This window comes from Ranitomeya variabilis, chromosome 5 (assembly GCF_051348905.1).
Source record: "Ranitomeya variabilis isolate aRanVar5 chromosome 5, aRanVar5.hap1, whole genome shotgun sequence".
NCBI classification, from domain to species: domain Eukaryota; kingdom Metazoa; phylum Chordata; class Amphibia; order Anura; family Dendrobatidae; genus Ranitomeya; species Ranitomeya variabilis.
Window position 1 is genome coordinate 451,358,965 of NC_135236.1, and position 13,319 is coordinate 451,372,283.

Sequence of the window (13,319 nt, forward strand, 5' to 3'; positions counted from 1 at the left end):
TACGGCAGAGAGTTCCATAGTCTCACTGCTCTTACAGTAAAGAATCCGCGTCTGTTATTATGCTTAAACCTTCTTTCCTCCAGACGTAGAGGATGCCCCCTTGTCCCTGTCACCAGTCTATGATTAAAAAGATCAGCAGAAAGGTCTTTGTACTGTCCCCTCATATATTTATACATTAAAATAAGATCACCCCTTAGTCTTCGTTTTTCCAAACTAAATAGCCCCAAGTGTAATAACCTATCTTGGTATTGCAGACCCCCCAGTCCTCTAATAACCTTGGTCGCTCTTCTCTGCACCCGCTCCAGTTCAGCTATGTCTTTCTTAAACACCGGAGACCAGAACTGTGCACAGTATTCTAAGTGTAGTCGAACTAGTGACTTGTATAGAGGTAAAATTATGTTCTCCTCATGAGCATCTATGCCTCTTTTAATACATCCCATTATTTTATTTGCCTTTGTAGCAGCTGCCTGACACTGGCCACTGAATATGAATTTGTCATCCACCCATACACCCAGGTCTTTTTCATTGACGGTTTTGCCCAGAGTTTTAGAATTAAGCACATAGTTATACATCTTATTACTTCTACCCAAGTGCATGACCTTACATTTATCCCCATTAAAGCTCATTTGCCATTTATCAGCCCAAGCTTCTAGTTTACATAAATCATCCTGTATTATAAAATTGTCCTCCCCAGTATTGAATACCCTGCAGAGTTTAGTGTCATCTGCAAATATTGAAATTCTACTCTGAATGCCCATTACAAGGTCATTAATTATTATGTTAAAAAGAAGAGGGCTCAATACTGACCCCTGTGGTACCCCACTGCTAACCGCCACCCAGTCCGAGTGTGCTCCATTAATAACCACCCTTTGTTTCCTATCCCTGAGCCAGCTCTCAGCCCACTTACACATATTTTCCCCTATGCCCATTATTCTCATTTTATGTATCAACCTTTTGTGTGGCACCGTATCAAAAGCTTTTGAAAAGTCTATATACACTACATCTACTGGGTTCCCTTGGTCCAGTCCGGAACTTAACTCTTCATAGAAGCTGATCAAATTAGTCTGACATGAACGGTCCCTAGTAAACCCGTGTTGATACTGGGTCATGAGGTTATTCCTCTTCAGATACTCCAGTATAGCATCCCTTAGAATGCCCTCCAGGATTTTACCCACAGTAGAGGTTAAGCTTACTGGCCTATAATTTCCGAGTTCAGTTTTTGTCCTCTTTTTAAATATTGGCACCACATTTGCTATACGCCAGTCCTGTGGTACAGACCCTGTTATTATGGAGTCTTTAAAGATTAAAAGTAATGGTCTATCAATGACTGTACTTAATTCCTGCAGTACTCGGGGGTGTATCCCATCCGGGCCCGGAGATTTGTCAATTTTAGTGATTTTTAGACGCCGCCGTACTTCCTGCTGGGTTAAGCAGGTGACACTTAATGGGGAATTTTTGTTATCACTGATCATATTGTCTGCCATGGGATTTTCTTGTGTAAATACTGATGAAAAAAAGTCATTTAGCATATTGGCTTTTTCCTCACCCTCATCCACCATTTCCCCCAGACTATTTTTAAGGGGGCCAACACTTTCATTTTTTAGTTTCTTACTATTTATGTAGTTAAAGAATATTTTGGGATTATTTTTACTCTCTCTGGCAATGAGTCTCTCCGTCTCAATTTTTGCTGCCTTGATTTGCTTTTTACAGAATTTATTTAATTTTCTGTATTTATTTAATGCCTCATCACTACCTACTTACTTTAATTCTCTAAATGCTTTCTTTTTGTCACTTATTTCACCCCTTACAGCTCTATTTAGCCATATTGGTTTCCACCTATTTCTAGTATGTTTATTCCCATACGGTATATATACTGTGCACAGGTCCTATCCAGGATGCTAATAAACGTCTCCCATTTTCTTTGTGTATTTTTATGTCTCAGGATATCGTCCCAGTTAATTGCACCAAGATCATCTCTCATCCGTTGGAAATTTGCCCTCCTGAAGTTTAGTGTCCTTGTCACCCCTCTACTACACATCTTATTAAAGGATACATGAAAACTTATTATTTTGTGAGCACTATTCCCTAAGTGACCCCCAACCCTTATATTTGATATGCGGTCTGGCCTGTTTGTTAATATTAGGTCTAGCAGTGCCCCCCTTCTTGTTGGGTCCTGAACCAGTTGTGAAAGGTAATTGTCTCTCATAGTTGTCAAAAACCGATTACCTTTGCTGGAACTGCAGGTTTCTGTTCCCCAATCTATTTCAGAGTAGTTGAAGTCCCCCATAATAATGACTTCTCCTTGAGTCGCAGCTTCATCTATTTGCTTTACGAGGATATTCTCCATTGCTTCCATTATTTTTGGAGATTTATAACAAACCCCTATCAGTAATTTATTATTTTTTCCCCCTCTCCTTATCTCCACCCACAGGGACTCTACATTTTCATTAAATTCACCTATACTATCACGCCGGATGGGTTTTAAGTACGATTTCACATACAGACACACCCCTCCCCCTCGCTTATCTGTACGGTCATTTCTGAAAAGGCTATAGCCCTGCAAGTTAACAGCCCAGTCATGGCTCTCATCCAGCCATGTTTCAGATATCCCAACCATGTCATAATTATGCTCCAACAACATTAATTCTAATTCGTCCATTTTGTTGGCGAGGCTTCTGGCATTAGTATACATGCACTTGATGTTCCTCTCTGTACCTCTATTCTTTCTTAAATTATTAACTGTTCTAACCCCACCCCCCATGCCACCGCCACCCCCAACTTCCTTATTTGTGCCCAGGTCTCTATCTGCCCTATCTTCCCCTCCTATAAATTGAATACCCTCCCCCCAATCCCTAGTTTAAACACTCCTCCAACCTTCTAGCCATTTTCTCCCCCAGCACAGCTGCACCTTCCCCATTGAGGTGCAGCCCGTCCCTAGCATAGAGCCTGTAGCCCACTGAGAAGTCGGCCCATTCCGCAGGAACCCAAACCCCTCCTTTCTACACCAATTCTTGAGCCACTTATTAACCTCCCTAATCTCCCATTGCCTCTCTGGCGTGGCACGTGGTACAGGCAGTATTTCGGAAAATACCACGTTGGAGGTCCTTGCTTTCAGCTTGCAGCCTAATTCCCTGAAATCATCTTTAAGGACCTTCCACCTACCTCTAACTTTGTCATTTGTACCAATGTGCACCATGACCGCTGGGTCCTCACCAGCCCCTCCCAGTAATCTGTCCACCCGATCAGCGATGTGTCGGACTCGAGCACCAGGTAGGCAGCACACCGTCTGACGATCCCTGTCTTTGTGACAGATTGCCCTATCTGTTCCCCTAATAATTGAGTCCCCCACTACCAGCACCTGTCTGGCCTGTACTGCTCTCCTATTTCCCTCCTTACTGTAGCAGTCACTCCTCCGGCTTTCGGAGGACATGCCTGGCTGCAGCAGTGCTACCCCTGTACTGGCACCCCCCTCATCTGCCAACTCAGCAAACTTATTGGGGTGTGCCAGATCAGGACTAGCCTCCCTGGCACTCTTCCCTCTACCCCGCTTTCTGAATGTCACCCAGCTAGCTACTTCACTGTCCTGCAGCTCCATCCTACCATCCCCCCCTCATCTATCCCATTGAGCGTCTGCTCAGTGATCAGGAAACTCCTCTCCATATTGTCTATGGATCTCAGTGTTGCCAGCTGCACATTTAGATCCAGAATCTGGGCTTCCAAATGCTCAACGTGTTCACATCTCGCACAGCAGTATGCACCCTCGACTGGCTGATCAAGGACTGCATACATGTGGCAAGATGTGCACTAGATGGCATTAACAGTAGTGGAGCACATTTCCTAATGGGGATTGCACCACACAGAAACATTAAATAAAAGTAAATACAAAGTATTAATAAAATACAGACAGCAATTCCTCCCTTGGAAACTCCCTGATTCCAAAGTCACTGAATCACAAGTCACACACTTACTCCCGTTCACACTTATGCTCAGGTCGCACTCAGCTCGCTCACACTCGCTAAGCTGAAGATGTAAAGATTTTTTTTTTCCCACTCAGCAACAATCCACCTTGCTGTTCAATGCTCTACCAAAAAGGACTTGAGTCCCAAACAGCTGCCCTTTATAACCCCTTAATTATGAGCCCCCACCTTAAGTTAACCCCTTGTGAATATAGCTACTCCCAATTCAGCAACTCACACCAATTCACACAGGTATTTGTTAAAGGCTTTCCAAATACCTCTTCTCTGAATCACAAGTCACACTTACCGCCATTCACACTTACGCTCAGGTCACACTCAGCTCACTCACACTCGCTAAGCTGAAGATTTAAAGATTTTTTTTTCCCCCCTCAGCAACAATCCACCTTGCTGTTCAATGCTCTACCAAAAAGCAAAGTTGAAGGAAAGATGAATGCAGCATGTTATCAGCAAATACTGGAGGCAAATTTGCACTCATCATCCCGGAAGCTGCGCATGGGACGTACTTGGACATTCCAACATGACAACAATCTAAATCACAAGGCCAAGTCGACCTGTCATTGTCTATAGCAGAACAAACTGAAGGTTCTGGAGTGGCCATCTCAGTCTCCTGACCTCAATATCATTGAGCCACTCTGGGGAGATCTCAAGCACATAGTTCATGCTAGACAGCCCAGGAATTTACAGGAAATGGAGGCGTTTTGCCAAGAAGAGAGGGCAGCTTTGCCATCTGAGAAATAAAGAACCTCATCCATAACTACCACAAAAGACTTCAAGCTGTCATTGATGTTAGAGGGGTCAATACACGGTATTAAGAAATGGTGTATGTAAACTTTTGATCATGATCATTTGGATGTTTTGGGTTGTCATTATGAATTAAAAAGAGAAAACACAGTAGTTTGACAAAAAATGGCTTTACCCAACCACTAACCATGAGGGGAGAAAAAGTTTTGGTGTTATCATTCATATTCTGTGAAAAAAGGCCAAGGAAGCAAAAATTCTGCCGGGGTATGTAAACTTTTGAGCGCAACTGTACAGTATAGTGCACAGAATCAAGTACACCACATGGGAAGAATAACATGTGAATGTCCCAGGAATCTTATAATCTTGCTGTATGTTGGGAATCTGTATCCTGCCTTTGGCCTTTATGTGAATGCAGGTTTTGCAGCTCTTCAATTGCAAGCATAAGGTCCTCTTGGCTCGGTGTATCCGATGACATTATTCTTTGGATTATGATGTTTCTTAAATTTGGAGTTTGCCTGTAGCACAGCAAGGAGGGTCTTTGAAGATTGTTTTTAGCCAGTCATTCTTGTGTAAAATGTGGTGAAATTTTTTAGCAGTTTTTCTCATTACCTCAAGCTGTGAGTTGTAGGTCACCACCAGAGGAACACAACTATTTTCTCTTTTTCTCATTATTGAAGTAATTGACTTCTAGGGATCCTTGTGGCTCTAATGATCTGATCATCAATGGAGGCTAAGTATTAATCCCTGTCCGTTGGGCTGGAACAGATACAATTATATGTAAGGGCCTGGCAGTATACAATGGACTTTTTAATGTGTTTCGGGTGAAAGCTGTCCCATCTGAGGTTTGTGGGACGATCAATTGGCTTCCGTTATACCAATGTCTGGATTAAACCATTTTGAATTGTTATGGTGGTATCCAGAAAGTTGATTCCATTTTTGAGTGGTGCAATGTTAAGTTTATGGTGAGATGCAAAATATAATGAGTTTGTCATGGAATTTTAGACATTCTTGTTCAGACAGTTCAATCAAGACATCAGTGTATCAGAAAACCAATTGACCGCCCCACATACCTCAGATGAGACAGATTCCCAACACACAGCAGGACTATAAGATTCCCTGAACATTCACATGTTCCACTTCAATGTTCTGTGCATTATATGTCCTATTGGGGGCCTATCTGTGGGAGGAACAGGACAGAAACTGAGAGCAAGGATGAGGTGTCATCGCCACAGGATTGCAGATAAAAAGCCCATTTACTGGAGGACAAACATTTCTGTGGTCCAGGACACAACATTAACAATATGAAAGTTGACATATTAAAATGCAACTTTAAATCACAAAAACATTGAAGGGTTTGGAAATACAAACTTATTATAGTCTTTGATTCCCTCCACACAGGACTAAATCTGTCAGGAGGATTTATGACTTACTACAAAATCTGAGGAATCAGCTCCAGAGACAGTGAGGGCACCAGGCCTCTGATCTTACTTGGATATTGGGAAAATAAATCTTTCACACCACTAATCTAATTAAGGATTCACTTTCTAAACTCAGTTTATTTGTTTATTGAAATTTCAATTTATTATGACATGGTTCTGTTTTTTTGTGCGTATATTTGAGTTTCTTCAGATGCTTGGTTATACCATGCCTGAGGAAGAGACCTAAGAAGTCTTGAAAGCTTGCTTTGTAACATCATAGAGCTGAAGTCATTAAGTGAGCTGAAAGGCTCTGCCTGAGTAGCTGGACCATGATAGGGTTAAAGTTGAAGCCCTCTCTCTCTCTGTTAACCCTGTAGATGATGTTGTTGCAATTGATAGCTGCATCTAGAGCAGGGGTCTCAAACTCGGCTGGGTATATGGGCCGCATACAGAAAAAAAATTAATTTCGGGGGCCGCACTATTTGCATGACAAAATTATATTTTTAGTGATACCATTTTTTTTCTCACCTTTTGAACTGGTCCCTATCTTGTAGTAATGTGCCCCATGCTGGTCCCTATGTTGTAGTAATGTGCCCCATGCTGGTCCCTATCTTGTAGTAATGCCCCATGCTGGTCCCCATCTTATATTAATATGCCCCATGCTGGAGCCTATCTTGTAGTAATGCCCCATGCTGGTCCTCTTCTTGTAGTAATGTGTCCCATGCTGGTCCCTATCTTGTTTTAATGCCCCATGTTGGTCCCTATCTTGTAGTAATGTCCCCCATGCTGGTCCTCATCTTATAGTAATGTGTCCCATGCTGGTCCCTATCTTGTTGTAGTGCCCCATGCTGGTCCCTATCTTGTAGTAATGCCCCATGCTGGTCCTCATCTTGTAGTAATGCCCCAGGCTGGTCCCTATCTTGTAGATATGGCTCCATCCTGGTCCCATTCTTGTCGTTATGTCCCCATATTGCAGACATATGTCCCATCCATGTCCCCATATTGCAGATATATGCCCCATCCATGTCCCCATATTGCAGACATATGCCCCATCCAGGTTCCCCCATATATTACAGACATATCCCCCATCCAGGTCCCCCCCATACATTAGACAAGTCCCACATCCAGGTCCCCCCATATATTGCAGACAGGTCCCCCAATATATTGCAGACAGGTCCCCAATGCAGGTCCCCCCATATTGCAGACATGTCCCCCATCCAGGTCCCCCCATATATTGCAGACAGGTCCCCCATCCAGGTCTCCCCCCATTTTCACATAGACATAACAGAGAAGAAAAAAAAAGATTCTTCTCACCTGTCCTCCATTCCCTCGGCGTCCTTTATGCTCCTGTGGCCCGCTGGCACATAGACCCCGTAACGATCGCGCTCGCTCCAGCAGCCGCCGACATCCGCGCTGTAGTGCAGTGTATTGCCGCTCAGAGACTGGCTCTCAGCACAGCAATACTAGTGTCAGCCGCCAGCCTATCAGAGGCCAGCAGCTGATATCTGCGCATGGCAGTGACGTCATACGCCGCTGCGCCGGGACGCAGATGTCAGCTGCTGGCCTCTGATAGACATAAAAAGACGGGGCCAAAGAATAAGGCCCAGCAATGACCAAAGCCGTCATAAAGGAGATGATAAAGGGAACCTATCAGCAGGGTTGTGCTGAGTAACCTACAAACAATGTCAGGTTGGCACCGTTATACTGATTAAAATGATACCTTTAAGGCTGCATTCAGAGTAGTTATGCTGCAACCTATCATAATGGCCGCTTGGTGTTGCAGGTGAAACAACTGTTTCCCAGCAACACCAACACCAACACCACTGTATGTAGTCATATCCTTAGGCTACTTTAACACATCAGTTTTTTGCAGTCAGGAACAATCCGGCAAATTAAAAAAAAAACAGATCCGGCAAAAGTTGCCGTCGGATCCGTTTTTTTCTCATCGACTTGTATTAACAAAGAATTGCGACGGATGGCCTCACGTTTCATCCGTTTTTCGCCGGATCCTTTGAAAATTGTTTTTCCGGTGGCTGGAGAAAACGGACATAGGAACTTTTTTGTGTCCGTCGAAAAAACGGACAGCAGCGGATCTGTCGCCGTCAGTTTTTTACTATAATGGAATCCTATGGTGCCGGATCCGTCAAATGACGGATTCTGTTTTTTAACTAAGCATGCGTTTTCCATTCTGGAGTGTCTCTCTCCTCTCTCTCTCTCTTTCCTCCCCAGATCAGATAGTCGGATCTTCTCCCCGGATCAGCTAGTCGGATCCAGCGTAAAAAAGGATCCGTCGCAGCAATTTTTGACGGATCCGTTTATTTAAAAATTCAATGGATTGGGCCTGACGGCAAAAAAGTGATGTGTGAAAGTAGCCTTAGAGTTTAGCTTTGCCGACCCCTTGTCCTGGCCCTGATAGAGTCTCCCAGTGCAGCTGCACTATTTAGGTGCCTCTGTCAAGGGCTTCAGCATGATTTTAATAACAGTCAATAGAAAGAATAGTGTCTTGGGCCCAGCTATTCTTGCTATCAAAATGACAGAGCTCCTATGGATCCCTTTATAAATCAATGGTGTATATCAGCAGCCGGTTTTGGGCACTGCTATAGATACTGGTGCATGCAGATAACATTCTATTGTTTTATAAAATGTAGTTAATACTCACACAGTCCCCCGAATTTATTGAAAAGTCTTCATGGATACATGTTCTTGGTTGCTCTGCCAGGAGAGTAAAATTATAAAGGCACAGTGCTGTTCTGTCTGTGGATGCTGTACTGTTTGTACTAAATATCCCAGCCCAGAGGAAACCTTCTGAAGAGTGGAATGCAAATGAAGATAAAATAATCTTTCTTTGTGATTCACTCCCACATTTCAAATTAGATTGGGCATGAAATTCCAAATCTACGCTATCTTCAGTGAGTACAACTACCCTGGCACTATTGCCAACAGATGGGTAATAAGGGAAGATATACTTGTGCTTCCATTGGAATGCATCAACATAGTTCAGTCCTGCTGTGCCTGCCTTTAACGAAACAGATAATCCTCTTTTAATTACAAATCCGATACTTTCTTTTGGTCTTAAAATGATTGTGACGGCATGGTCAGCACTATTTTCACTCGCAGTAAATTTTGCAACAAATAAGTTGATTCCTTTTTCTTTAAATAAAATAAGTCCTTTAGCGCCATGCTTTGGATCCTGGGGCACAATATCTGGTACAGGATTTCCCATGGCTTTCAGGTTGCTCATATGTAGCTCAATGCATGATCCTTCCTTTTCATTCCAACAAGTGAGGACAGTGTCGTTGTAGGCGAGCAAGATTTTGTTATAGTACGTTGGTTTGTGGCTGCTGACTTTTTCTCCCATACAGATGGTATCAGTTTCTCCATGTGGTCCTGTTGTTTTTAACCTGGACAGGGTGTGATTAAATTGGTGCAGACAATTCTCTGTAGCGACCGTCACGTATTTTCTTCCAACTGCAATGTTGTTGATGGGATATTTGAAATGGGAAGATTCTTCATGGTAAACAGGATCTGTCAGTAGAAGGATGAAGATGAGCGAGAGCGGAATCCGAGACATTGTGAGACTACAGGTTCTCCGCTATAGCTCTGCAGTTATAGTATCATAAGTCTTCTTGAGGCACATATAACGGGAAACTGTGAAAACTATTTGCCAATTGTGCACTAGTTCCTGTTTTTAAGATGACAAACTGAAGATAACACTGATCTCTGGTGTCTGGAAATGATGACCTGAGTTACGAGAGCATTAGTCTCAGGGCGTGCAAGACATTTCCTGTTGAATGTGATGGATATGCACAATGTGACACATTTATGGTCATTTTTTTCTCCTTGTATTTGCTGACTTTCAGTATTCAACAAAACAAGAAGTTGTAGCATATTTTATTATACTGTTTGACAGTTGCTTCTAATAAGTTATGATAAGAACACAGGCAAGGGTCCAGTACAACAATTCATGGAGTCTCTACGACTCTCTACTACAGGACATACGCTCTGTCAGACAACTAAGGGCTTCTTCAGATATCAGTTTTTCCCATACAAGTTATATCTGTATTCTCCACAGATAGAACTCACCTCTATTATAGTCTATGGGGCAGGTCACATGTCTGGGTATTTTTTCGGACCAAATGGTCCACACAAAAACATGTCCGATTTTGATCTGAGGCATAGATCAAACTTGCCAATGTCAGTCTATGGGTCCATGAAAAAAATCAAACAGCATTAGGATGCCATCCATGTGGTGCCAGTTTTTCATGAACTTTATAATATTAGAAGCTTAAGAATCATTCTTCAAACATTTTTTTGCATGCCAAAAAAACTGCTGTAACTGGTAGAAAGTGACACATTAACTAAGCTCTTATCAAAATCTGATCAAAGCTTTGAGGAAACTCAGATTGTCTTTTTTTTGTTCATGAGAAAATCACAGATGCTTGAATGAGCCCTTATTGAAATTCTACTTAGAAGTAAATAATATTCATCCATGCATACGGACTGAAACATATCACAATGACATATACTTATGTAAGAAATAGGAGACATGGAGAGGTACAGCACAGGGCACATGTATCTATATGGCAGCCTTATACACTTATATATTCAAGTGCTTCTCACAAAATTAGAATATCATCAAAAAGTTAATTTATTTCAGTTCTTCAATACCAAAAATGCAACTCATATATTATATCGAGTCATTACAAACAGAGTGATCCATTTCAAGTGTTTATTTCTATTAATGTTGATGATTATGGCTTCCAGTCAATGAAAACCCAAAAGTCATTATCTCAGTAAATTAGAATAATTAACAAAAACATCTGCAAAGGCTTCCTAAGCCTTTAAAAAGGTCCCTTGGTCTGTTTCAGTAGGTTCCACAATCATAGGGAAGACTTGTGACTTAACAGATGTCCAGAAGGCAGTCATTGACACACTCCACAAGGAGGGTAAGCCATAAAAGGTCACAGCTAAAGAAGCTGGCTGTTCACAGAGTACTGTACCCAAGCATTTTAATGGAAAGTTGAGTGGAAGGAAAAAGTTCGGTAGAAAAAGGTTGCACAAGCAACCGGGATAAAAGCAGCCTTGAAAGGATTGTTAAGAATACCTGGTTTTAAAACAACAATATCACTGTTCTTGATTGGCCATGAAACCCACCTGACCTTATGGGGTATTGTCGAAAAGAAGATGAGAGGCACCAGACCCAACAATGCAGACGAGCTGAAGGCTGCTTTCAAAGCAACCTGGGCTTCCATAACACCTCAGCAGTGCCACAGGCTGATCGCCTCCATGCCACGCCGCATTGATGCAGTAGTTGATGCAAAAGGAGCCCCGACCAAGTATTGAGTGCATTTACTGAACATACATTTCAGTAGGCCAACATTTCAGATTTTAAAATCATTTTTCAAGCTAGTGTTATAAAGTATTCTAATTTACTGAGATAATGACTTTTGTGTTTTCATTGGCTGCAAGCATCATATAATCATCAACATGAACAGAAATAAACACTTGAAATAAATCACTCTGTTTGTAATGACTGTATTTAATATATAAGATTCACTTTTTGTATTGACGAACTGAAATAAATTAACTTTTTGATGGTATTCTAATTTTGTGAGAACCACCTGTAGTTGTTCTTCTAAACATGTTCATATTGACACCAAATTTTCATTTTTTTACATGTATTGTCCTTTCCTAGTCCTTATTTTCCTTAAACTGATTATTTTCTTTGTTGGCCTTGCAGCATTATCCCTGTTGTGTGATTTATCCTACCTGGTATTCAAATAGGACTTGTTCTACAACATCTTGCTGAGTATTCCTATCTTTACTCTTCCTCTATGGAAGCCCTATTATGGTCAGGTGGGTCAAGTGTAAGAACCCCGATAGTAATTGTACAGATTTGTGCATTCAAAATATATTAAAATGCAATCTGGATATTAGAACAGATTTGGAAAAATATGGCACAGGTTGTATTGCAGTGTGCACATATTGGTTCAAAATACATGTACTTGTGCTTCACCTGATTTTGTTACCATTTATAAATATAAGGTCTAAAAATAAAAAGTATCTTAATGATACAGGTTTAATTTATTAACTTAAAAATGACATTTTATGTTATCAGTGTCACAAAAGTGACTTAAAGAGACTCTGTCAGTAAGTTTTTGCTATGTAATCTGAGTGCTGAATGATGTAGAAGCAGATACCCTGATTCCAGTGATGTGTTATTTATTAGACTGTGTTTTTCTGTTTCAATAAAATCAGTGTTTTTTCAGCAGTACATGATCCTTACAGAACTAGGTGTTTCATGCCTCCTGCTTTGTGTAATCCAACTCCCTCCACTGATTGGCAGCTTTCTGTCAGTGTCCAGTTATGCAGGGCTCAGCAGTTTGAGCCCTGATAGATTTGCAGCAAAGAAAACAATGATTGTATCAAAATAACAGCAGAGAAGGTGGTCATGTGATTGCAAGTATGCGATTCGACATTATGATTAGATGTATCAGTCCATGCTCAATTAACTTATATTGAGCGAGGATACAAACGTCTAATTGGCACATGACAGCATGTGTAGAGAGGAGAGCCAAGCTAACGGTCTCTCTTGCATGTCTGGGCAAGAACTGTCGGGGCTGTCACCATTGTTTCAGGGGGAAGAGGTTTCTGTTATGACCTGGTGGTTAAGAGGCCACACTGATATGACCTGGTGGCTAAAACGCAACATGGGACGAGCTCTGAGAAGGTGGTATCTCTACTGACCGCAGTCCCTAATCCTAACAACACTAGTAATAGCCGTGGGATGTTCCTGACTCTCCCTAGACACCTCTTCACAGCCTAAGAACTAACTACCCCTAAAGAAGGAAATAGAAAGCTATCCTGCCTCAGAGAAAACCCCAAAAGGAAAGACAGCCCCCCACAAATATTGTCTGTGAGTGAAGAGGGAAATGACGTACACAGAAATGAAATCAGATTTCAGCAAAGGAGGCCAATACTAAACTTGATAGACAGAGAGAAAAGGATACTGTGCGGTCAGTATTAAAAACTACAAAATCCACGCAGAGTTTACAAAAATGAACTCCACACCGACTCATGGTGTGGAGGGGCAAATCTGCTTTCCCAGAGCTTCCAGCTAGCCTGAATATGACATAGTGACAAGCTGGACAAAAAGAGACATATTTGCAGAGCAATAGAGTCC

The 13,319-nt window shown here is 41.8% G+C and overlaps 1 protein-coding gene across 1 annotated transcript in view; it reads right to left on the bottom strand.

The window, feature by feature from the left end:
- The window catches only part of PLXNC1 (plexin C1), a 551,210-nt gene extending 541,368 nt beyond the window's left edge, over nt 1–9,842 (bottom strand). Inside the window, exon 1 of the mRNA XM_077265401.1 lies at nt 8,796–9,842. Coding sequence (XP_077121516.1) covers nt 8,796–9,707 — 912 coding nt within the window. The 5' untranslated portion in view covers nt 9,708–9,842. The remainder of the gene's footprint in view (nt 1–8,795) is intronic.
- Between the last annotated feature and the right edge of the window lie 3,477 nt (nt 9,843–13,319).